The sequence below is a fragment of the Chaetodon auriga genome, chromosome 14 (assembly GCF_051107435.1).
Source record: "Chaetodon auriga isolate fChaAug3 chromosome 14, fChaAug3.hap1, whole genome shotgun sequence".
Taxonomy (NCBI): Eukaryota; Metazoa; Chordata; class Actinopteri; order Chaetodontiformes; family Chaetodontidae; genus Chaetodon; species Chaetodon auriga.
This window is the reverse complement of record NC_135087.1, coordinates 615,001-640,000: the sequence shown is the minus strand read 5'-3', so window position 1 is coordinate 640,000 and position 25,000 is coordinate 615,001. Positions and strand designations below refer to the sequence as shown.

Sequence of the window (25,000 nt, the reverse complement as noted above, 5' to 3'; positions counted from 1 at the left end):
TCATCCTTCATCCATCCATCCATCCATCATCCATCCATCCATCCATCCTTCATCCATCATCCTTCATCCATCCATCCATCCATCCATCCATCCTTCATCCATCCATCCTTCATCCATCCATCCATCCATCCATCCATCCTTCATCCATCCATCTATCCATCCTCCAGCTGTCAGTGTTTTCATGTCCTTCCAGCTGATGAAACTGTAAAATGTGAATTTGCTGCTTCACTCCTTCATCTCTGCTGTTTGTATCACTCTATCCTCCTCTTCCTCCTCCTCTCTCTCACCTCCTCTTCTCTCACTGAAGATGAATGGTTTACACTCATCTCTCCTCCCCCATGACTGAGTGAGTGCTGATGTGACTGATGATGCATTTCCTGCTGCAGCAGAGCAGCGGGTGGCTGATAATTACAGTGTGAGCATAGCGATGAAGATGATGATGAAGGTGATGATGATGTGAGATACGTTCAGTCAGTGTGTGTTAACAGCCTGGTGGTTATCAGGGTCAGAATCACTTCAGTGTTTCCAGTGTCAGATGAAGCCACTCAGTCACTGTACGGACTGTAAAGGATGGCTGGAACCTCCCAGTGATCTCAGGTAACGTTTCAAGGACTGCTGGAACCCTGAAATACTTTAAGGCCATTGGAAAACCATCGCTCCTCTTCTAGGACCCATGGAATCTTTTTAAGGACCTCTGGAAACCCATAAAGGACTTCTGTTAACTCCTCAAGGACCACAGGAACGCTCATAGTAACATCTGTACCCTCTGAAAGGACCCTTAGGGGGCCTCTCAGGAAACATTTTCAGGGACTTCTGGAACTCTTCTATACAATGTCTCAACATCCTCAAGGACTGTTGATTTACTGTGACCTCTACGACCTCCCACAGGACCTCTAGGAGCTCCTTTAGAACCCAGGAACCTCCTTGAAGACCTCTACTAATTTCTCAAGGACAGTTGGAATACTAACATCATTGAAGAACCTCTGAAACCTCATGAGGACTACCTGGACTGTCTTCCAGTGCCACTGGAACATTTTCAAGATCCCTTGTAAACGCTGAAGGGACTTTTCCAGAGAACCAGAGAACAAACAGCCTCCTCCAAAACTCTAGAACCTTGTGGAACTTTTCAAGGACCTCCGGAACCTTCTGAAGGGTTTCTAGAACCAGCTCAAGGACCTCTTAAACTTTGTCAGCACTTGGATATTCGTGCTGCTGTTTCTTCACTGGTTGACCTCATCAGCAGACACGCTGTTGCCTCGCAGTCATTGGTCGTGTATCTTTAAGAGTGACGGTCCAATCAGCCAGTCAGATGTTTCATTTGCTGAACGCAGCGGTATCACCTCAGTCCTGTTTGTCCTGGTTTTCATTCATCCCTCTTCTTCCTCTGCCTCATTACGTATGCAGATGGAGCCCCGTGCTGTCAGCCAATCAGATGTCTGCAGTTATTTTTAGCCGTCCCACTGACTCCACAGCTTCCTCCGAGAAATCCTCGGCTCCAGAAATAGAGCGAGAGAGCTTACATAACAGAGGGGGGGGGGGGGGGGGTGTAGAAGTCTTTATTTTGACATGAATAAAACAGTGAGGATACATCTGACCTGAGATCAGTGGACAGAGACAGAGTTTTAGAGTGAACCTGTGTGAGATGGAGACAGATTTGGATCTGGGACAGATAGTGGTTTTAATATTTAGTTTCATGTCTGCCTTCCCTCCACTTCTGCTCTTTGACATGAATAAATTAGAAGAAGCTGCAACAGCTCTGATCCCTGAATGAACTCAGTTCAGACCTCAAAGCAGGTTTCAGTTTTTGGTTTTTCAGTCTCCGTTCAAATCGGGGCTCAGGTCAGTCCAGCGGACGTGAACTAAGTTTAAATTGATCAGAATGATAATCTGAAGACTTCAGACTGGTGACACGTCTGACCCGGACTGGAACAGACCTGGTCCAACTTCAGTCCCATCAGTTGTCACGGATCAGATGCCTCATCAGAGATCCAGTCCTGATGTGTGTCCCTGTGTGTTGGATGATATAACGTTTAGTTTCCACCTGTCAAAATTCCACCAATCAAAACTTCACATCCACTGCAGGTGAAAATATGAAAAGTTCTTCTTTCTGGAAATAATCCCAGAAACAAACACGGAGGAGAGAGCAGGTCTGAGATCAGTGCTCAACTTTATTAAACCTGGATTCAAAGACAATTAACAAAACGCAGCACGAGACTGTAAAGGATGAGTCAGTGAGTGTCTGCATCACACACACACACACACACGCACATGCACATGCACACACGCACACACACGCACACACACACACACACACACACGCACATGCACACACACACACACACAGTGGTTGAATCAGGCCGAGCTCCTGCTGCCCTCTGAGACTCACTGCTCTACTGTACGATCCTGAGGCTGTGTGTGTGTGTGTGTGTGTGTGTGTGTGTGCGTGTGTGTGTGCGTGTGCGTGTGTGTGTGTGTGCGTGTGTGTGTGCAGCTTTAAACCATTTGCTGCATTAAAGGGATGGAGAGATTAGAGCGTTAAAGGGGAGGAAACAGATGTGTGATTTGGCTGCAGGAGGTGTGTGTGTTTGGAAACAGACGTGTTCTCTGAGTCGCACTGATTTTTAGATATTAACATATTTCATGTTCACAGTGCTGAACTTGATCGTTCTTGTAGATGTCGACTGGTTGTGAATCGGATGTGTGTCACTGGTCCTACAGGCTTGGACAGGAACGTGTTCTCCTGAGCTCCACGGTCTCAAAGGGGGACAGGTCTGGACTGCAGGCAGCCAGTCTGGAACCTGAACTCTTTGACTATGAAGCCGCGCTGCTGTAACTCTGCACAGTGAGTCTTTGCATCAGAAGAAGACGTCTGGACGGCAGCATGTCCCTCCAGAACCTGTTCGGACCTCTCAGCATCAAAGGAGCCGTCACAGGTGTGTGTGCAGGTGACCCATGAGCACTAACACACCTGCAGACCAGCACGGAGGCTGCTGGACTGTGTTTGAACCGCGTCCACGTCGGCAGCCTCAGTGTTTCAGTGCTCCGCGCTCTTCATCGGTCCACAGCTGTGACCAGAACAAACTGCTGAACATCAGGAGTGACGTCAGCCGCTCCAGGGCGAATCCATCCCGGCGTACGGCACCCTGTACGTCGTGATGGCGCCGGCGAGCTCTGCACAGCGCTTCATCCATCTGCATATCAAAAGTCAGTCTACGTTTACGGACCAACGACTCTCAGAAGAACTCTTCCTCCATGATGCCGCCGTGGTGGACGCTGTGGATTCACCTGAATACCAACACATCAGAGCTGACGGGACAGTTCTACGTCAATAACAGCTGCTGAGTGCAGACCAAAGCCCCCCGAGAGACATCCGTCTGTCCTCACTGCAGGTGTTTACATTCTCCCACAAGCCCCCAGCCAGGAAGCACCACGCCGGCTAGCCCAGTGCATTGTGGCCAATCGGGAAGCTCTTTTGAGGTGGAAGCATGAGGCCGCAGCTGCTGTTCGCCGTCTGAAAGAACGACGTGAAGCCGGCGTCAGCGTTCAGCCTCTTCTTCTTCTTCTGCGTGTTCAGCCTGTCGTTTATCCCTCGCTCCACATCGCCGTTCACTCAGCAGGCGTCCCCGCTCAGAATGGACGGCCTGTCGCTGAGACATCAGCCGCCCTCAGCTCGTCACGTCTGTCCACTGGCACGGCGACACGTCTTCCTTATGAGCCCATCTTGTGGCTTCTGTCTGTGTGAAGGTGATTCTCTCTCCGCCTTCACGTTGGTTCACGTTGCTCTTGCGCCCCATCACCGCCCCGCCTCATCAGCTTCATCATCCTCTTCGTCTTCATCAGAGACCACCACCACATCTGGACTCATGGGGGGGTCATCCTGCAGCTCCTCACCCCCCCTTTGTTCATCAGGTCATCACACACGTGATGTTTCCAGCTCCTCACTGACTCACCGTTCATTCATTCACTCTCTGCTTTGTCCACTCAGCAGCTTTTTCTGCAAATACCTGGTTTTAGCTGGGAGATGGAAAATACCTGAACAGGATCCGAGGGTGGAGGGGTGAGCGGTGCAGGCGGATGAAAACTCCGTCACTGCCTCTAAGAACTGAAGCGAGCTGAAGAAATCAGCAGCAAACAGCACGTTCACATTCACTGCTGTCACGTTCAGTTCATACGCAGCACGTTTGATGTTCTTCTTCATCAGACAGACGTTCCTGCAGACGACACGGTCCTCACCCAAACCCGACCGTCACTTCGATGAGATTTAACAACGTTTGATGTCGTGTTCTGCTCATGTTCTGTCATCAGTGCTGTCTGATCAGGACTTCATGGATCAATAACATCAACCTTAAACACATGATTGTTCACAGGGTTCGTCTGATTGTAGAAACTTTCAGTGGTCATCAGAAACAAGCTGATTGGTCAATTCTCAGATCAGTCTCTGATTGGACTGATCGACTTCGTTCCAGCTCCAGAGCAAACAGACAAGTTGTGTATCAATACTCGAAATAATCTGATCAGTGGTGATGATTGTGTGTGTGTGTGTGTGTGTGTGTGTACATGTGAAATATCCACCAGCAGCCAACAAGTCATCAATCCAAAGAAATAAATAAATAACCTGAAATAGTCCCAGAACCTCTCGAGTAATCCATCTTCATCTGAGTCCAAGAAAAGAAGAACACAGAAATGAAAGAGCTTTAATTCAGAGTAATGAAGCAACAAACAACCTGTGATGATCACAACCTGTCTGTCCCTCTGTCTGTCCCTCTGTCTGTCCCTCTGTCTGTCTGTCCCTCTGTCTGTCCCTCTGTCTGTCTGTCTGTCCCTCTGTCTGTCCCTCTGTCTGTCTGTCTGTCTGTCTGTCCCTCTGTCTGTCCCTCTGTCTGTCTGTCTGTCTGTCCCTCTGTCTGTCTGTCCCTCTGTCTGTCCCTCTGCCTGTCTGTCCCTCTGTCTGTCCCTCTGTCTGCCTGTCTGTCCCTCTGCCTGTCTGTCCCTCTGTCCGTCTGCTGACAGGTGAACCTCGACCTGTGCTGTGGTTCTAATGAAGTTCTGTCAGACTTAAACTGGTTCTCGTTAACCTGCGCTGGTCCTGCTGGACTCTGTCTCAGTTCGTTTCTGTCTCTGTCTGTCGGAGGTGCTTGACCTCTTCAGACTGAAGTGCATGCTGGGAACGAATTAGTCTGTGGGGGGGCGTCATGAAAATGTGTGTGTGTGTTTGATGACATCAGCAGGAAACATTAGCAGAGTCATCGGAGAGAAAAAATCCAGACTCTAAAAATAGAAAGGAGACACAAAGTAGGACAACTTGATCATCCACACCTCCTCCTCTTCCTCCTGCTCCTCCTCTTCATCTTTCTCTGCTTCTCTTCTTCACCTCCTCCTACTCTTCTTCACCTTGTCCTCTTTTTGTTCTCTCCTCCTGTGTTCATCCTCCTCTTCTCATTCATCTTTTCTCTCCTTTTCTATTCTCATCACCTCCGCCTCCTCTCGTTTCCTCCTCTCGTTTCCTCCTCTCCTCTCCTGTTTCCTTCTATCCTCTCGTTTCCTCCTCTCCTCTCCTGTTTCCTCCCCTCCTCTCGTGTCCTCCTCTCCTGTTTCCTCCTATCCTCTCGTTTCCTCCTCTCCTCTCCTGTTTCCTCCCCTCCTCTCGTGTCCTCCTCTCCTGTTTCCTCCTATCCTCTCCTGATGATGAACACCAGGTGCAGGTTCATCTTCAGGTGTTTCAGGTCACGTTGAGGTCAGAGGTCAAGCTGATTCCCTGTCGTGGTGACAATCAGGTCCTGTTGATCCAGGTCAGATCCAGGTCAGATCCAGGTCAGATCCTGTCCAGTATCGTCCCTGATAAAACTGATCAGGTGAAGGTGAAGGTTCACCTTAATGCGTCTCTCTGTCTTCGGCGCTCATCATCATCATCAGCTCAGCTCTCAGCTGGTTTGTTGTAGATGTTGTTGTGGAAATTGAATCTTTTCTAAGAATCATTCAGAGAAATCAATGAATGATCGATCAGTAATGAGAGTGATGAGTCGTGACGCTGCCGTCGGCTCACAGCCGCAGGTGACAGGTCACCTGGAGACCAACACCTGGTTCCAGTCGGACGTGTTCGCGCGGCACAGGTACTCCTCGTGTCAGAGCGCCGCGTCTCACTGATGAAGGCCAAAATAGAGGCGGTGTGTAAAAATAAAAGGCGGTGGTCCAACACGCAGGACGGCTCACAGCTGCTGACACACCTCCAGGCCCGCAGCCCGGTCCCGATCAGGGTTAGTGGTCCAGTCTGAGCCCGCCTGCGCCGCCTCGCGCTGCCAAACCTCCTGTCGATTAAAAATTCATTTCCCGCTGACCTTTTTCCTCTGCTGCTCATTTATAATTTCACAACTTTAATTAGCTGAACTGGTTCAGACAGACGGCGTTCAGCAGCGCTCGGCCTCAGACCTGACCTGACAGTCCAGGTGCTTCGGCCTCAGGTCGCCTGACACCTCGCTGCCTCGCCGTCCGACCTTTTCCTTCCCCAGACCGACTCTGACCCCAAACGTCGTTTATTCCCCAGATTTAAAACCTGAAACGTCTCTGTGGTCTTGAATCTGCTTGTTGTTGATTCAGTTTATCAGACAGGTGATAAACAGTCTCACCTGCGGAAAGTTTCAGAGTGCAGGAAATGAGGTCGGCGCTGGTGCCGACAGCGGTCCTGCACGTCGGGCCGACGTCCCCCAAACTGTCCCTGTTACATATCTGAGCGAGCTGCATGTGAGCGCCGAGCTCAGGGTGAAGAACGTCTGAAGTCTGTGGGTCTCTAATGAACGAACCCGTCCAATGACTGATGACCTGCTCGACAAGCCGCCGTCCTCAGGATTAACCCTCCAGGGGACGTGGTGACGTTTTTTCTGCGCTTCTGAAGCTTTACTTCCTGTTTTTCCTGCTTCACGCTCACTTCAGGACCAAACTTTGAGTGTGGGAAATGTCAGGAAGGCTGTAAAAAGCTGCGAACGCCCAGAAGACGTGAGGAAGAGGAGGTGCTCTTCACCGCCGCCTCCCTGCCGTGTGGTTCCCATGGCGGCAGGTAGAGCAGATCCTGCGTGCTGCAGCGTCTGTTTGGAGGCTAACGGCTCCCTGAAAGCTGGTTCGCAGGCACTTTCTCAGCTGGCAGTAGAACTCAGAGCTGCTCCTCTGAGATCCCTCAACAATAAAACACAGGAGCCGTTTTCATTTTCATATCAGAGCTTTTCTCTCCGCTGAGATAAAGATGCTGAATTTCTGTAAGAAATCGCTCGCGTGTCAGTTCAGCGGCGGTTTTAGGCGGCGGCGAGGCGTGTGGGGGCGGATCAGAGCTGCCGCCGCTGCAGGTTTAAAGTTTACAGAAAGACGAGAGCGAGCAAAGAAAGAGAAGATAGACTACAGAACAGCGTTTGGAGGTCTGTCCTCACGGCAAACACGAGGTTCAGGATCCTGGTCAGGAAGAAACTGGCTCTCATGAGCCATTCAGTCCGTTTCCACGGCGACGTCAAGCAGAGAAACACTTTGGACTTCAGGCAGAAATGAAGTTTTCACACTGCGTTTCATTCTGTCCACGCTGATTCAGCTCGTTTCAAAGGGTTTCTCTTTCACATTAAAAGCCTGCGTGTGGAAGGAAGGCTTCCAGGCTTTTACTGTGAAAAGGTCTGGCCTCCACCATAACTCGTGTCCTTCTCTGTCTCTGTGCTGGTGTCGCCCACAGCGCCCCCCACTGTGCGCATCGTGCACTCAGGTCAGGCCTGCAACGTTGAGGAGGAGCGCTACAGCGAGAGAGTCTACACCATCCGAGAGGGAGAGACCCTGGAGCTGCAGTGTCTGGTGACAGGACACCCCCGACCACAGGTAACAACCTGCCACGGTCACTGGGAACACTGGGTCTACTGGGAGGAGGAGCATTAGCATATCAGCGGAGCGACAGGTCATGACGGCCGAGCTGTACACCTGTGTTCACCTGTGATCCTTTAGATTACTTATGCTCATAACACAGGTTAGACTGGTTTACACTGGTTATACTGGTGATAGTGTTTTTTTTTATTTACACTGCTTATACTGGTAACAGTAGTTGCACTTTTTTGTATTTATACTGGTAGCAAGTAGTTGCTAGTTCTGCATTATCTAATGTACATGAATGAACACAGACACATACCATAATATTTAGAGCCCACATGACCACACAGCCAGTGCTCTCACATGGACCCCTGCATACGCACTGATCAGTGCATGTGTGAGCGTCAGCCAATCAGCACAGAGAGGTCAAGAGCGTCAGCCAGTCAGCACAGAGAGGTCGAGAGCGTCAGCCAGTCAGCACAGAGAGGTCGAGAGCGTCAGCCAATCAGCACAGAGAGGTCGAGAGCGTCAGCCAGTCAGCACAGAGAGGTCGAGAGCGTCAGCCAATCAGCACAGAGAGGTCGAGAGCGTCAGCCAGTCAGCACAGAGAGGTCGAGAGCATCAGCCAATCAGCACAGAGAAGTATGAGCGTCAGCCAATCAGCACAGAGAGGTCGAGAGCGTCAGCCAATCAGCACAGAGAGGTCGAGAGTGTCAGCCAATCAGCACAGAGAGGTCAAGAGCGTCAGCCAATCAGCACAGAGAGGTCAAGAGCGTCAGCCAATCAGCACAGAGAGGTCAAGAGCGTCAGCCAATCAGCACAGAGAGGTTGTGGAAGGTCTGACGTTGGATGTTTGATGTTATTTCAGCTGCAGTTGTTTCAGTCCTTCTCAGTGTTTGAAGTCAGGCTGGTCCTCAGAGTCACTGGTGACGAGGACGAATCACCTGTCCTCAAGGACAGCCTGTCCACAAATCTGATCATCAGTTGTAGTGATCAATAAACAATGTTCTGTCAGAAGTGTTTTTCTTTTCAGAGAAGACTAAAACATTACGCAGAGTGAGGCAGAATATCTGCAGATCTGCTGGAACAGTCGGTCAACGTTAACGGGTCGGGGGTCGAGACACGTGACCCGTCTGTCCAGGCAGACAGTCGTCGTGTGGACGAGGGACAGGTACAATGGTGGCTTTATTAGAACATACTGGAGCCACAAACGGTGACTGGGACAGGTTGGGGGGGGGGGTAGTTAGACGATCTGACGCTGCTGAGCAGGACTGGGACCATGTCCACATGAGTGGACTGTTGGACAGACAGAGAGGACACACCACCTCTCTGTGGCACACAGAAAACATGTGTGACTGTAATCCGGTCCGGAGGGTTCGGGTCCAGGTCTCGGTAAACCAGACAGCCCAACAGTCCTTGGTGTGAGAGCTGATTGAGTGTTGAAGCTCATCCAGTTCGTTGGCGAGAGACTGTCCATTGACCAGCAGCATGCTGGGAATCAGACGGCACGCCATGACGCCTCACCAGGACGCCACCCCACTTACCTCGCCAACATGAGACGCCACATGTGTGTGCCGTGTTGGACGTACACAGACAGTCAGAGTGAAGGAGTGATGTTACCAGAGAAAACGGATTTCTTCTTCTTTGGTTTGATGTTTGACTGCATCGAAGCGTCATCGCCAGAACCAGAACCACGTCGCTCTGAGGTCTGATCCATCAGAAGAACCAACAACCAGAGGACTGAAACTGAAGCAGCAGCATGGAGCGAACACACACACACACACACACACACACACACACACACACACACAGACACACACACACACACAGACACACACACACACACACACACACACACACACAGACACACACACACAGACACACACAGACACACACACACACAGACACACACAGACACACACACACACAGACACACACACACACACAGACACACACACACACACACACACACACAGACACACAGACACACACACAGACACACACACACACACACACACACACACACACACAGACACACAGACACACACACACACAGACACACACACACACACACAGACACACACACACAGACACACACACACACACACACACACACAGACACACACACACACACACACACACACACACACACGCACACACACAGACACACACACACACACACACACACACACACACACAGTGGTTTAAGTTACGTTGATTCTGTGTTTTAAATTCAGTCCTGATGTCAGGACGCCATCTTTGTGTGGATGTCAGAGCTTCTCCAGGTGTGCCGCTCACCTGGACGTTGTGTGAACACTTGTGCTGAGTTGTAATTAGTATAACTGACCTGAGGTCAGCGTGTCGGCCTGCTCGGTTCGCTTTGGTGCGTAACAACAAGCAGAGAGAAAAGAAAAGAAGCCTGAAATAGACACGTACAATAAAGAAGTGTGTGTGTGGGGGGGGGGGGGGGTCAGGTGGAGAAACTGTGATGTCAGTTTTAGATCTTTGTGTGCATGTGATGACATCATCAGTATGTCACTCTTCTTCTTTTCATGCCATTTCTCCCCCTCATCACTCCTCCTCCTCCTCCTCCTCCTCCTCCTCCTCCTCTTCCTCCTCTCTCCATCTCCTCTCCATCCCGTCTTTCCTCTCCCTTTAGTCGTTCTCTCTGCTGTCAGTCTGTTAAGGCTATAAATAGAACAGCTGCTGGCACACAGTCTGAGTCTGCACACACACACACACACACACACACACACACACACACACACACACACACTGTAAAAGACACTTTTTTTCTGTCTCTGCATCACTGCAGAGCTCAGCTTCCTCTGCATTTTTCTTGCATCCCTTCTTCTTCTCCTTCTCCATCTTCTTCTTCTTCTTCTTCCTCATTTTCTTCTTCTTCTCCGTCTTCGTCTTCTTCTTCTCCTTCTTCTTCTCCTTCTCTAGTCTTCTTCTTCTTCTTCTTCTTCTTTCCCTTCTTCTTCTTCTTCTTTCCCTTCTTCTCCTTCTTCTTCTCCTTCTCCTTCTCCTTCTCCTTCTCCGTCTTCTCCTTCTCCTTCTCCTGAACTGTTAACTGTCCTTTCCTGAAATCATGAGCAGGTTAACATCACAGGAGCTTTCTGTCTTTTCTCTGACATAATGAGCAGTAATGTGTGAGGAGGCTGGAAACGCTCTTCATGAAACGACGGGAACAGAATCAGTTTCCTGACGTGAGAAACCTCCTTTTCTTCCACTTTGACCTCGTCTCCGCCTGGTTTTAACAAACAGGAAGTAATAATCACAACAAACGATCCGAGTGAAACTTGATGTCATGCTGATGTCAGAGGAGAACTTGTCGCTGTGACCTGATGCGCCTGATCCTCCACCTCCATCCTCTCCGCCCGTGGACCCTCCATCAAACCCTGAGCCCTCTGGCTGATCGCTGGCTGGACTGCAGCAGGAAACTCCAAAGAATCACGAGCTCGTCTGCTGGCGGCGTCACTCAGTGTATTTCTGTTCCTGAAGAGCAGTTCAGTCCAGCTCAGGACTCTGACGAGGTGAAGTGAAAAGCAGTTCATCGCCTCTGAGATGTAGTGGAGTAGAAGGAGAAAGTGGACTAAAATGGAAATATTCACGTAAAGTATGAGTACCTCTGAAGTACAGGACTGCAGTACATGTACTGAGGTACACTCCCGTCCTGCAGTAACTTTGTAAACTCAGTGCACTGTGTCGGAGCTGTTGTTGGTGATGTTGTGACTCCGGAGACGTGGTGTTAATTGGACGCTGTGCAGAGTTTGTGTCATCACGCAGATCCAGGATCTGTGGACTGAGGATATTTTTAGCTCGTCGGTCGTCAGCTCGCCGGTTTGAGGCCGTTAACCGTCTGTCTGCTCCACAGACGGATGAAAAGTCCGCTTCACTCCAGCTGGCAGGCGAGCGACATGTGGGAGGACTGTACCATGAGAGAGCGAGGGGTGGGGGGGGGGGGGTGATGGAGCAGGTGGGACAGAAAGAGAAAGAACCAGGGTGGAAAATGTGCTGACGGAGGCCAGAGTGGAGGTTTAGTTTCACAAGGACAAAGACTAAGTTTTAAGGTTGAGGAACACTTTTCTATGAATCCATGAAAACTCACGATGAGGAAACGTGTCGCTGGAGAAGAAGAAGAAGGAAGAAGAAGAAGGAACGGTGTGGTCATGTGATCTGCATCAGTGGAACATCTGGATCTACATCTGCCGTGAGGCGAGTACTGCTCAGCAAGGACGAGGCCGCCGCTCCGTGAAGGCGTGCGAGCGTCCGTCTCAAAGCTCTGACCGCAGTCCAGCAGAACCCACGACCAGATCCAGGACCAGCAGGTCTGCAGGTCTGTGGGAGCTCATGGAGGCCTGAAGGATCTGAGCCTCGTTCAACAAGACGAACACGGAGTGTGTGGACCGAGCCGGACGTCATGAAGACATCCATCTGTCCATCTGTCCGTCTGTCCATCTGTCTGCTCTCAGACTGAACGTCCCACAGATAAATATCACACACCAGAACACTGAGCTCAAATGTGTTTGACTGAGGTGTGTGTGTGTGTGTGTGTGTGTGTGTGTGTGTGTGTGTGTCTGATGTCATTATTGATTATTGATCGCTTCAACTGTAGATTGTTTATTGTTTTGTCATCATCATCTTCAGCTTCTCCTAAAAACAAAAACCCAGTTGGTTTAGTTCAGATGAGAGACAGAGATGATGAGGATGATGATGAGGATGATGAGGATGATGAGGAAGATGATGAGGATGAGGATGAGGAGAGGAAGGGACAGCAGGTGGGAGGGATGGATGGAAAACTGACCAACAGATGCTGAACAAGGACAAATGTGGACCACACACACTTGCGCACACACACACACACACACACAGTGGAGTTAATCTGCAGCAGGCTAATACAGTCTGGCATCGATTCAGTTTCCATCTAGAGTCCTGTTAGCTACACCCCCCCCCCACACACACACACACACACACACACATACACACACACACACACACACACACACACACACACTGACACACGTCTCAGTCCATATGACTCTACACCAGTCTAAACTGATGTAAACCAGTCTGTTGTGTATACAACCCCCCCCCGACAGATTCGTTGGACGAAGACGGCGGGCGGAGCCTCGGATCGTCCTGGCGACTCATCTTTGCACAACGACACTCTGAAGATCGATAACATCAGCCGCCACCAGGGGGGGCGTTACTACTGCAAGGCGGAGAACGGGCTGGGATCCCCCGCCATCCGCTCCATACGGGTGGACGTCTACTGTAAGAACACACACACACACACACACACACACACACACACACACAGCAGCTCTTAGCTGGAAACCGGTTTGGGTCCTGGTTTTGTTTCTTGTTCTGAGGATTAGAGAGCAGTCACTCACTTCCTGCTGTGGTTTCCACTCAGCTGCTGGTCTTAAAGCCCCCCCGACCCACGCGCCCCCCTCATCACGTGTGACAAACACTCAAACACTTGGTGTTGTTTGTGCGTCGTTGTTGACCTACATGTGTGGAAGCGAAGCGTCGACGGCGGCGATCCTCCCCCGGAGCTCTGCCGGCTGACGATCCGTCACAGCAGACATGAGACGGGATGTGTGTCCCTGTGGAGGCGTTGGCTTCTGTTCGCCTTCATGTTGATGCAACTGAGAGGGAAAATTCAGATAATCCCAGTAAAGAAACGTCCTCTCATGTGGAAAGTTTCACCTGGAAACTTTCCTCCAAAGTAACAAAACCTGCAGGAAACAATGAGCTGTGAGCGCTGTTGTATAACAGCCACAATGTCCTGGAGGATGTTTCTTACTGGGATCACAGGGATTTAAGTGGTACCTGAACACACCACGGCTGAGTGCTGCCTTCAGGGCACGGAGGCTTTTACACAATGTGTCCTCCATGAAACCTGCAGCACATACAGCACGCCTGGCAGTGCATTGTGGGAGCTGCAGCCGTCTGTTTTCTTGTTTCTGAGCCCTGATGTGTTCGGCGTGCAGGTCGGAGTTGTGTGAAGTGAATTAGCAACCATTAGCCTCTCTGCTGGTGGCGGCTTCATAACCGGACTCGCAAACGTGGCGGAGCCTGATTGGTCGGTTGCTGTCAGCTGATCATAGAGCTCACGGTGTTTCCGGTGTGAAGTGAGGCTGCAGCAGGAAACAAAGTGTTCTCACTGTCAGGAAATGATCACTTCAGGCTCAGATTCTGCTCTTTGATCCAGTTTGTTCACCAACCTGCTCATCTTTCCCTCCTCTCCGTCCTTTTTCCTTCCTTTGTCTTCTCCTCTTATTTCCCTTCCTCTCCTTCTCCTCCTCCTCCTCCTCCTCAGACTTGGATGACCCGGTGATCACGGTCCATCAGAGTGTTGGTGAGGCGAAGGAGCAGTTCTACTTTGAGAGGACGGTGTTCCTTCGCTGTGTCGCCAACTCCAACCCACCTGTCCACTACACCTGGAGGAGAGGCCGGGAGGTGCTGACGCAGGGCTCCGACTCCGGGGTGGAGATCTACGAGCCGTTCTTCACGCAGGTGAGGAGACACACCTTCGCTGTTTGCCCCTGTGCTCTTGCTCTTCTGTGTCTCGGTCCTGACTGGACGCGTTGTTGGTCCTCCTTCCAGGACCAGGAGGAAACGTTTACTGAGGTTTTCTTCATCAGTCCTACCTGTGCTGGTACTCACCTGTGTACCTGTCAGGAGCTGCAGGAGGTGGAGGTTCCTCTGTAGGAGGAGCACATCATGCATTAAAAGGAGGTTACTTTGCAGACAGCACTTGAAGCAGTCCGCTGATGGTTTTGAGTCACAGCTCCTCAGAATAAATCAAAAGAAGCCAACATGGCAGACGGACACCTGGACACCGTCAGCCACGTCCAGCTGGTAGGAGTCTGACCGAGAGCACGTTGGACAGATTGTATGTCTCTGTGGTTCTGGACGGTCTGGACCCTCTTGTTCAGGCTGCTGACCTGACCAGAGGCCGGATGGACGGACGTTCAGCTTTAGGACATGACTTCAGCAGACAGGTGGTGAAGACATTTCTGTCTCCACTTTGTTCTTTTAGTCCTTTCCAAAGCTGCCGGCGTGACGCTCATGAGATTTGAGCTGATTTTTAATATTGGCATCACATTTTTTCTTCACGTCTTCCTTCAAACCTGGACTCTGTCCTCTGGACATCACTTCACTATCATCTAAGTGTCCAAACCCGAGAAACGCATCGTCTTCACTTCGTGCTCCGTCAGTGTGTTCAGGTTCTCTCAGTGGACTCCTGCAGGCTGCTTCAGGTGGTCCATCAGCTGCAGCCAAAACCTGTTAAAGTTTCATTTTTGTCCAATTTGTGTGTCACACAAACATCCAAACCCGGACGAACTCATGCAGCCTCAGAAACGTCTGGAACTCTTCCGGTTATTTATAGAATGTTTGGAACTCATCCACGTCTTTTTAGGGACGTTTAAGGTGTCATGAATCAGTGAGCAGGAGGAGGAGGAGGAGGAGGAGGAGGAGGAGGAGGAATATTAACATCAGTTAGAAGTTTATTGTATCCACATACAAGAGCGTCCTCGTCTGCACTGAAGAAGAGGACGTCTTTCTTCTTCTTCCTCTGGAAAAACGTCGTGTATTTCTTACTGCAGTGCTGAAATGGAACAAAGTACATTTACTCAAGTGAAGGTACTTGAACTGGAGTGTCTGAGTATTATATTTTCATGCCACTTTCTCCTTTTGCTCCTCCACAGCTCAGAGGAGGATGTTGTCCTTTTTACTCACTACGTTCACCTTCAGTGACTCAGATCTACACAGACGCTTGAAGACTTTATGAAAATGATGTTTTGTCATAAATTAAAGTCCTGCCTGATCAGAGTTTGTCAAAACGTAATGATCAAATCAAATCTATCAGTTTTGGAAGGAGACGTAGATTTTTGTAAAAAGTGGAGGTTTTTGTTCCCGTGGCGTCTTCGTGTCCGTCTCGGTCTCTGCTGAAGCTCAGGACTCGTCCCTCTGCTTCCTTTAATGTCCGCTGAGTCCACCGGTCTGAAGCCGTCCTGTACTTTAAGCTTCCTCCTCTGTGGATTAAAAATCTCTGCAGGTGGAGATTCCAGATTTTTTTTTCCTTTTAGCCGAACTTTAGATTTAATTTGGAGCAGATAGAAGGCGGCCAATCAGGAGGCTAGTTAGCGGGCCATGTAATGCCGCGGCAGAGATAACATTCACGCCAGATTTGAACGCTGTCGACTGTAAAGCCTTCAGCGCCGAGCTCCAGAGCTCATGAATCCCTCCTCCCTCGCTCCTCGTAGGCACTAATGAGGAACTTATCTCCTCCTCCTCCTCATCCGCTAAAAAATTGGCCGCCATCTTTGCACAAACATCCCATTTAAATGTCGTCTAATCTCATCTCATCTGTCCGTGAGGCGGAAGACAGCGCTGAGGCTGCCAGAGGAGATAAGAGAGATTTGGCAGCGAGGTGGAGATGTTAGGAGGAGGAGGAGGAGGAGGAGGAAGAGAGAGAGGAAAAAGAAGAGGAGGAGAAATGAAGGAGAAGAGGAGGAGGAGGAGGAGCTCAGGCTGGGACAGAGTAAAGGCGTTGGTGCACTGCAGACTGATTTTTGTCACCTTCGGGTTTGAAAAGCTTCGTCAGTGAAGTTTGGCTTCGGCAGCTCGTCCTTGGCGGTTGGTACGGTGGCCCTGAGGTGCAAATCTCAATTTTGAAAAAAACACATTGACAGAACAAAAAAACAGTTTAGAAAACATCAACGACAGCATGCGATGACCCAACAAGAACGGTAGAACTTCTACACAGTCGATGTTGTTTGTGTCCCATTCAGACGATGATGATCTGAGTTTGAGACAGAAGACAAAATGTCCTCTGAAACGTAGATGTTTGTCCACCTGTGAAAGACATAGACAGTGTTTCAAAGAGGCTCATTTTCAGGTCTGAACCATCGTTGTGTTGAGGGTTCGGGACCCGGGAATGCAGGACGTGGACAAGGGTCCTCACAAGTATGAATAGACGAAAGTGTGTGTGTTTGTTTCAGGGTGAGACGAAGATCCTGAAGCTGAAGAACCTTCGTCCTCAGGACTACGCCCAGTACACCTGCATCTCCTCCGTCAGGAGCGTCTGCGGCATTGGAGACAAGAGCGCCCACTTCAGTCTGAACAACAGGACAGGTAACACACACACACACACACACACACACACGCACTGCAGGTTTTCCTCGACTCGTCTGCAGTAAACAGTGAAGTGTGACTCGGTCCAAACTGAAAGCAGAACAATAAGGAAAGTATGGAAATGAAAAAGGTGATGGGCTGCTGTGTTTTTGTCTGAAGGACGTTCAGTGGACGTGGGTCTTTTCGCCGTGCTGTGTCTTCCTGCACTTCTTCTTCTTCTCTGGGAGTTTTTAACGCGGCTGCTCGGCTCTGGACCTGCTCGTGTACAGTTGGATGAATGTAAATCATAAATAAATCATTTTCCTCTGCAGCTCTCTGACCTGTACAGTAGATTCTGCCGCCCGCCCCAGGGGCTGATGGGATTTACATGATGTCAGCTTAACAGAGGTCGACTCAGCTATTTTTATCGCGCTCATTATTATTTCTGCGTTTAGCTGCTTTCCTGCAGCTCGTCATGTGCAGCTGGTGGAAGCAGAGTCTCTCTGCAGCTCTGAGTCTACTCGACGGGAAGCTGTGGATCATTTACACATGACCAGATCTGTTCAGCCCTTCACATGTGAAAATACATGCATGTGATCACATGATCCACCTGCACATGAACCAACATGAGGCTGAGAAACTTTGGATGCAAATGTCTCAGAGCAGGATATTTGAAGAGAAGAGAAGGAATCAATGAAGCGTGTCGATAAATACCGATTAAAGATGAAACTGACTTTTTACATTTTCTCCTCTCACCTCCTCTCATCTCCTCCTCTCTCCTCTCACCTCCTCTCATCTCCTCCTCTCTCCTCTCACCTCCTCTCATCTCCTCCTCTCTCCTCTCACCTCCTCTCATCTCGTCCTCTCTCCTCTCACCTCCTCTCATCTCCTCCTCTCTCCTCTCACCTCCTCTCATCTCCTCCTCTCTCCTCTCACCTCCTCTCATCTCCTCCTCTCTCCTCTCACATCCTCTCTTCCTCTCTCATCTCATTCCCTTTCACATCTTTTCCTTGCCTCCCACTTCCTGCCCCCCCCCCCCCCCCCCCCCAGCTCCCCCCTCCATTAAGCTCCTCTTGGACGACCCGCTGGTGGTGAACCCGGGGGAGACCATCACTCTGGTGTGCCTGGCGTCAGGCGGAGACCCTCCTCCCACCCTGAAGTGGGGGAGGCCGGGAGGGGAGGAGCTCCCGAAGAGGAGCGTCATCAATGGCGGCACGCTGACCATCCCTGCTGTCACCGTGGATGACGGCGGCGCCTACACTTGCGCGGCATCCAACAATGTGGGCAATCCTGCCAAGAAATCCACAACCATACTGGTCAGAGGTAGGACATGAACACGGTTTGTCTCGGGGGACCTGCCTTGGGGGGCTCTTTCACGTTTTGTCCAAGCCCACGGTGATGTCTCCAGTCTGACGTTCAGTTCATGAAGTATACGATCGAGAAAAGCAACAAATCCTCATTTTTCAGGAGATGACATCAGTGAACCTTTGAAGAACCACTGAAATGATTTGTCAGTTATCATCCGTTAGTTGACCAATCACAGTCTGTCATGTGACTGCAGGTGTGTTTCCATGATTTAACTCCCGCCTCCCACCCGTCCTCCTTCTTTGTCTGCGTGATGCTCAAACGACGTGAGCGAAACAACAGATCAAACGCTTCAGAGGAACTTGAGACGTGTTTCTTGTTTTTGGCTCAGTCACATGAGACTTCAGCTCCTCTGGGATTCGTCTGCAGCTCTGACGGCATCTACCTGTTGAAAGGAGCCTTCTTTTCTCTTCCTTCTCTCTTCCTTGTGTTTGTGTCGGTGGGCTCTGACGGCGTTCAGGTGAGTCCTCGGCTTCAGTCGCTACAAAAGCACGTTGGTGTCTTTGCTTGTTGTTTGGGACGTACAAGCTGCTGCGGAATAGACCAGAATAGATCCAACACACCCACAACAAACCCAGTATTTATCTGCGTGTGTGCAGAGACGCTAAGCTCTCAGATTATTTCAGTCTTCATGAATCAAATCCTCCTCCTCTCCGCCGCGTGCAGTCGCTTCCTGCAGCGTCGCCATGAACCGTCCTGAACGGCGTCAGCGCTTTGTCAAGTTTTGATGATGCGTCTGAGAGGATGAGAAGGAAACCAGACTGAGCCGTGACAGATGTTCGCTTTCACTTCTGTTTGTTTGTGTTCATTCTAAACCCGAACGGCAGACACTGAAGAGGACAGACGGAGACAAAAAGACACTGAATGTAACACTGAAGCTTCTCTGCAGGTTAAGGACAAAGAAGTGATCAGAGTGTCTCAGTAAAGACATCCGATGCTCACAAGGAAACACTGATTATCACTTCATCCGTCTGTCCTAAACCACCTGTCCTGTCCTGACCCTGAGGGGCTGGACGCTGTCCCAGCATGCACTGGGAGGACAGGTCATCAGTCAGTCACATGACAGCTGATGAAGTCAATCAGGAGGTTTTGCAAAGACAATACGTGAGTGTAGCTGAACATCTGTGTGTGTGTGTGTGTGTGTGTGTGTGTGTGTGTGTGTGGTCAGGCTGTACTGCAGAGATAAGCTGCAGAGCCTCCAGCAGAGACGGCAGCGTCAAACCAATGGGACAGAAAGACAAATCCCATTTAAAGAGCACTGCACAGATCTAGCTTTGCATGATGGACTGTTTTTAAAAACTGAACAAAGACCGAGGCAGATGTCGTCTTTTTGTCCACTCCTTCTTCTTCTTCCCTCTCAAAACCCGCCACTTTCATTACCCACTATGCAACTCAACTGTGAGATTGTGGTGTGTGATGCTATTAGCAGCTAACGTAGCCTGCAGCAGAGATGAGCAGCAGCCTGCTAAGCTAGCTTCAGTCTGACTCCACACCGTTTATCAGACTCACGCGGTTATGGTGATGCTACGTAAAGGTTGTCATTAGCTGTTCACTAAATGTTTAGGAGTCGTTATTTCTGTCAGTCGACTTACAACAATCTGTGCAGCTGCAAACATCGCGTCCACATTTTCTATGCAGATATTTTTCACGTGTGTAGTTTGTTAGCCAGCTAGCGATGTACGAACACAATCCTGTCCTCAAAGCTGCGATTGGTCGATTGTTTCTGAGCCCATTGACACGTGTTCAAACTTATTTGGATCAATCAACAGATCACGTGATCATGAGGCTGAGGTCTGGATGCTGATGTAGCAACGCTTGTGATGCTAGCTAGCTGGTCATATGCTGGCACTAAATAATGGAGCTAGCTAAGTGGGGCACAACCAGTTAGCTAATTAACAGCTGGGTAGGGTACATGCTAAACAGGCAATAAGTTAACAAATTTTAACCAAATGTCCAGAAAATCTGCAAAAGAAAATGCAAAAATTGCTGATTTTCACCCTCTCTTAACGCGATTGTTACCGGTTGGTTCATGGAGATCAGCAGTAGGTGGCGCCAAATCTCCAGTCAGAAATCCATTATGTAGAGGAAGAGGGCGCAACAGGATGACGTGTTGAAAAGGGCGGCGAAAATGTCCAAAGAGAAAAAGTAGAAAACATGATGGAAATACGACATTTCTGTTCGATTCACGTGTTAACGAGAGGAAGGTTCATCAGATCAGATGTGTGCAGCGAGAAGGAGAGAATTTAATCTGCTTCTTCTTCTTCTTCCTCTTCTTCTTCTTCTTCCTCTTCATGTTATCCAGCGAGCTTCAGCGGTACCGTCAGCCAGGCTAGCTGTTTCCCCCTGCTTCCAGTCTTTATGCTAAGCTAGGATAGCTTGACTCCAGCTCTGTACTGAACACCTGACAGTCAGAAAGAACAGCAGAGAATGAATCAGATAAAAACTTGAGCTGCTCTGAATGAAGAGATCTCTGCTGCCAAAATAAAGCTGAAAAAACTCCCAAAAAGTTGAATTTTCCTTTTAATAATAATAAAACATCGAGTCATTTCTCATGTTTCCTTCCTCTGTCCACTGTGTTTTATTCAACAGCATGACTCACCTCTGTGTGTGTGTGTGTGTGTGTGTGTGTGTGTGTGTGAGTGTGTGTGTGAGAGTGTGTGTGTTAGCTGCTGACCCTGCAGCTTGTCAGCTTGACTCGCTTCTCCTTACTTATTTAACTCCCATCATGCACCTCTCTCTCTCTCTCTCTCTCTCTCTCTCTGTCATGTTAGTAGTCTCTCATCCAGTCCTCCCAGTCTGACACACACTGCTGCTAATGGACCAGTGTGTGTGTGTGTGTGTGTGTGTGTGTGTGTGTGTGTGTGTGTGTGTGTGAGATTCTAATGGACAGGGGAGGTGTATGTGTCCGGAGGTGGGGGGGTGGAGGAGGAGGAAGAGAAACAGAAATATAGCAGGAGGATGTGCTGCTGAAGGAGGAGGAAGAGGAAGGGATGAGAAATGGTTAGAAAACGTAGAGGAGCCAGATGAGGATGAGGGGGTGATGAAGGGTGAGAAGGAAGAGAAGATGATGACAGAGGTGGAGAGGAGGAGGTGATGAAAGAAAAGGGAGGAATTAAATGGGGATGAGGAGGAGGTGATGAAGGATCATCACTATCAGAGGGGAGAGCAGTGGGAGTGACAGGAGGAGGAGGTGAAGGGTGAGGAGGAGGAGGATGAACATGATGTGTCTGTGAGTCCTTTGTCTATAAATCTGTTTTTTCTTTTTTAGTTTGAGATTAAACGACATTCAGATTAGAATATTAGATTGTTCTGCAGCTTCCTGCCCTCTGTCTGCCCTCTGTCTGTCCTCTGTCTGTCCTCTGTCTGCCCTCTGTCTGTCCTCTGTCTGTCCTCTGTCTGCAGACTCTTGTCTCTTGTCTTGTCTCCTGTCGCCTCTTTCTGCCTCTGTGGTTCAGTGTGGAGTAAACATCTCTGCAGGTTGATCAGGTTCATTGTAGTCATTGTTGTTGTCATTGTTGTTGTTGTTGTTGTTGTTGATGTTGTTGTTGTTGTTTTCATTGTTGTCATTGTTGTTTTCATTGTTGTCGTTGTTGTTGATGATGTTGTTGTTGATGTTGTCGTTTTCATTGTTGTCATTGTTGTTTTCATTGTTGTCATTGTTGTTGATGTTGTTGTTGTTTTCATTGTTGTCGTTGTTGTTCTTGATGTTGTCATTGTTGTCGTTGTTGTTGTTGATGTTGTTGTTGTTGTTTTCATTGTTGTCGTTTTCATTGTTGTCGTTGTTGTTGTTGTTGTCATTGTTGTTGTCGTTGTTGTTGTTGTTTTCATTGTTCTCGTTGTTCTTGATGTTGTCATTGTTGTCGTTGTTGTTGTTGTTGATGTTGTTGTTTTCATTGTTGTCGTTGTTTTCATTGTTGTCGTTGTTGTTGTTGTTGTTGTTGTTGTTGTTGTTGGTAATCACAGACGCTCACTCAGTGTCTTTCAGCCACGTGTCATCGTTCAGTTCATTACACTGTGCTGACAGCACTGGAGCCATGTTAGCGTGTGTGTGCGTGCACATGTAATGGTATGCATGTGTGTACATAACTGTGTGTGCGCCTCCATGTGTGAAACTGTATGTGTGTGTGTGTTTGTGTGTGGAGTGACTTTCATGTGAGCGGCTGTGTCCACCTCTAGTTATGCAACAGACCTTTTACTGACGCAGTGAGACACACACACGCTGTCACACACACACACACGCTGTCACACACACACACACGCTGTCACACACACACACACGCTGTCACACACAGGGTTTTGTTCCGAGGCGTTCTTGCTTTAATCTTAACGAACAAGGACAATCAGCTGCTCGCCTCACGGATTGAAGCTATTTATATCCTCGTACCCTCAACACACACACACACACACACACACACACACACACACACACACACACAGCTGGGATTTGAACTACAACCTTCGGGTCTCTGCAGTCGTCCACTGAAGACTCAGCTTGTATAGAGCAGTGACTGACAGGAGGAGGAGGAGGAGGAGGAGGAGGAGGAGGAGGAACATCACAGAAAATTAAGGTTAAGGTTAGGTTAGGCTCAGGTTAAGTTAAGGCCGGTTTAGGTTGAGGTCAGGTGACGTTAAGCTTGGGTTGACCGGTCAAACAGGAGGACAGGAGCAGCTGTCTGTCCCGTGTGTCCTGTGTCTCACTGGGGAAACTGACTCTCCGTCCTTCTTTCACATCGGATCAAACTGAAGTTTGTTCGTTCGATTCCTTCAGAGTTTTATTTTCTGCAGATTTCCACGATTGCAGGACTGATGTTACAGATGTTGTCGTGCTCGGCTCGGCGGCCTGTGAACGTCCTCCGTCCCTTTACGATCACGTTCATGTTCTCACAAAACAGAGTGTTCATGTGATACTGAGGCCCTCTGATGGTTTACTGTTCATGTGTTTGTCGTCTGTCAAAGCCACAGTTCTTCACTTTCCGACTGTTTCATTGGATCTTATGGTTTTGAAACCAGCTGACTGCGCTGCCTCGTCTTTGCTCGTCAGGGTTTCATAAACAGATTTCACCTCAACGCTGGTTGTCAGTATTTTGTTCATTTACGCTGAAGGAAGGTGCCGGAAGGAAAACGTCTGACGGAGCAGGAACGTCTCCAGGAAACATGTTGAAATCTGAACAGGAGATCCGTTAAAGGTCTCGTACAAAGACGAGTTTCTGTGGACTAACGAGCTGATTAGACAACTGTTACTACGATCTGATTGGCTGTGAGGCGAGGCGTCAGCGGTGTGAACACAGGTGATGAGTCCCATCAGACCGCTGAGCTGCAAACCAGGAAGTGAAGCGAGGAGTGATGACGAGCGGCGGCAGCAGGACGTGGCCGCGGACAGTCACAGGATTAAACTGAACAAATGGCTTCAGAGATAATTAAGCCTCATTTGGACGGATTAGTTTCTCCACAGCAGGAGGAGAAACTGTAATCATTTCAAACATGAGGACAGACAGAACCGGCTGCCGGCCTCAAAGGTCCCACAGAAACCAACCACGGAACAGTCAGCTGTGGTAGTCTGACCTTTGACCCTGGGCTGGGGGGGGCTGTTTGTTGAAGACACCAAATGTGTCCGACTGATGTCTCAGTTGATTGATCGGTGCAACCAGAAGACAACGAGCTCCGTCCTGATCGATCACTGTGAACTCCTGTCGCTGACTGCAGAACTCCTTTCAGCTAATGGACACCTCGACTGCTTTGAGGACACTTCAGTCCTTTTCAGTCCTCATGCTTCAGCTGACACTTCGAATACAGTCAACTACGTTTGGTTACAGGTTAAAACACGCTTCAACAAACACTGCAGCTGCTTTTACTGCACTTCACGTCATTACTGTGATTACTCCTCAACTACCAGTTCAGCTCCTTTCAGTGATTTCAGTGTGATCTTTCTCCATCTTTCCTGATCTTTCTCCATCTTTCCTGATCTTTCTCCATCTTTCCTGATCTTTCTCCATCTTTCCTGATCTTTCTCCATCTTTCCTGATGTTCCATTCTTTCCTTCCATTCTTTTGATTTTTTAGCTTCAACATAAACTCTGATGAATCTTTGTGTGGAACTGAAGTTTATCTTCTTGTGTCCGTCCTTCTCCTGCAGGCCTTCGTAAAGGTCGGTTCTGGATCACGCCTGACCCGTACCACAATGACGACAACATCCAGATTGGCCGGGAGGTGAAGATCAGCTGCCAGGTGGAGGCCACGCCGCCGGAGGAGCTGCAGTTCAGCTGGCTGAAGAACGGCCGGCCGCTGAGGAGCTCCGAGCGGATGGTCATCACCCACACCGACACCGACGTCTCGCCGGGAACCACCAACCTCGACATCATCGACCTCAAGTTCACCGACTTCGGCACTTACACCTGCGTGGCGTCGCTGAGGAACGGAGGAACCCCCGAGATCAGCATCGACGTCAACATCTCATCCACCACAGGTGAGTCACGACGGGGCCTCACCTAAAGACAAACCCAGACCTTCAGACAAGCATTCAGGTATTTTTCTGGATGAAAGTGGCAATACTACTGCATAAAAGTACTGTGTTACAAGTGAAAGTCCTGCAATCAAAATACTTTCAGAATCTGTAAATTGACGAGTTACTTACCAAGTAAATGTAGTGGAGTAGAAGTGTGATGTTACATTAAAGG

The 25,000-nt window shown here is 49.4% G+C and overlaps 1 protein-coding gene across 1 annotated transcript in view; it reads left to right on the top strand.

Moving 5' to 3' along the window:
- The window catches only part of mdga2a (MAM domain containing glycosylphosphatidylinositol anchor 2a), a 65,962-nt gene that overhangs the window by 13,529 nt on the left and 27,433 nt on the right, over nt 1-25,000 (top strand). Inside the window, exons 2-7 of the mRNA XM_076748364.1 lie at nt 7,706-7,845; nt 12,936-13,110; nt 14,162-14,358; nt 16,851-16,983; nt 18,013-18,285; nt 24,460-24,789. Coding sequence (XP_076604479.1) covers nt 7,706-7,845; nt 12,936-13,110; nt 14,162-14,358; nt 16,851-16,983; nt 18,013-18,285; nt 24,460-24,789 — 1,248 coding nt within the window. The remainder of the gene's footprint in view (nt 1-7,705; nt 7,846-12,935; nt 13,111-14,161; nt 14,359-16,850; nt 16,984-18,012; nt 18,286-24,459; nt 24,790-25,000) is intronic.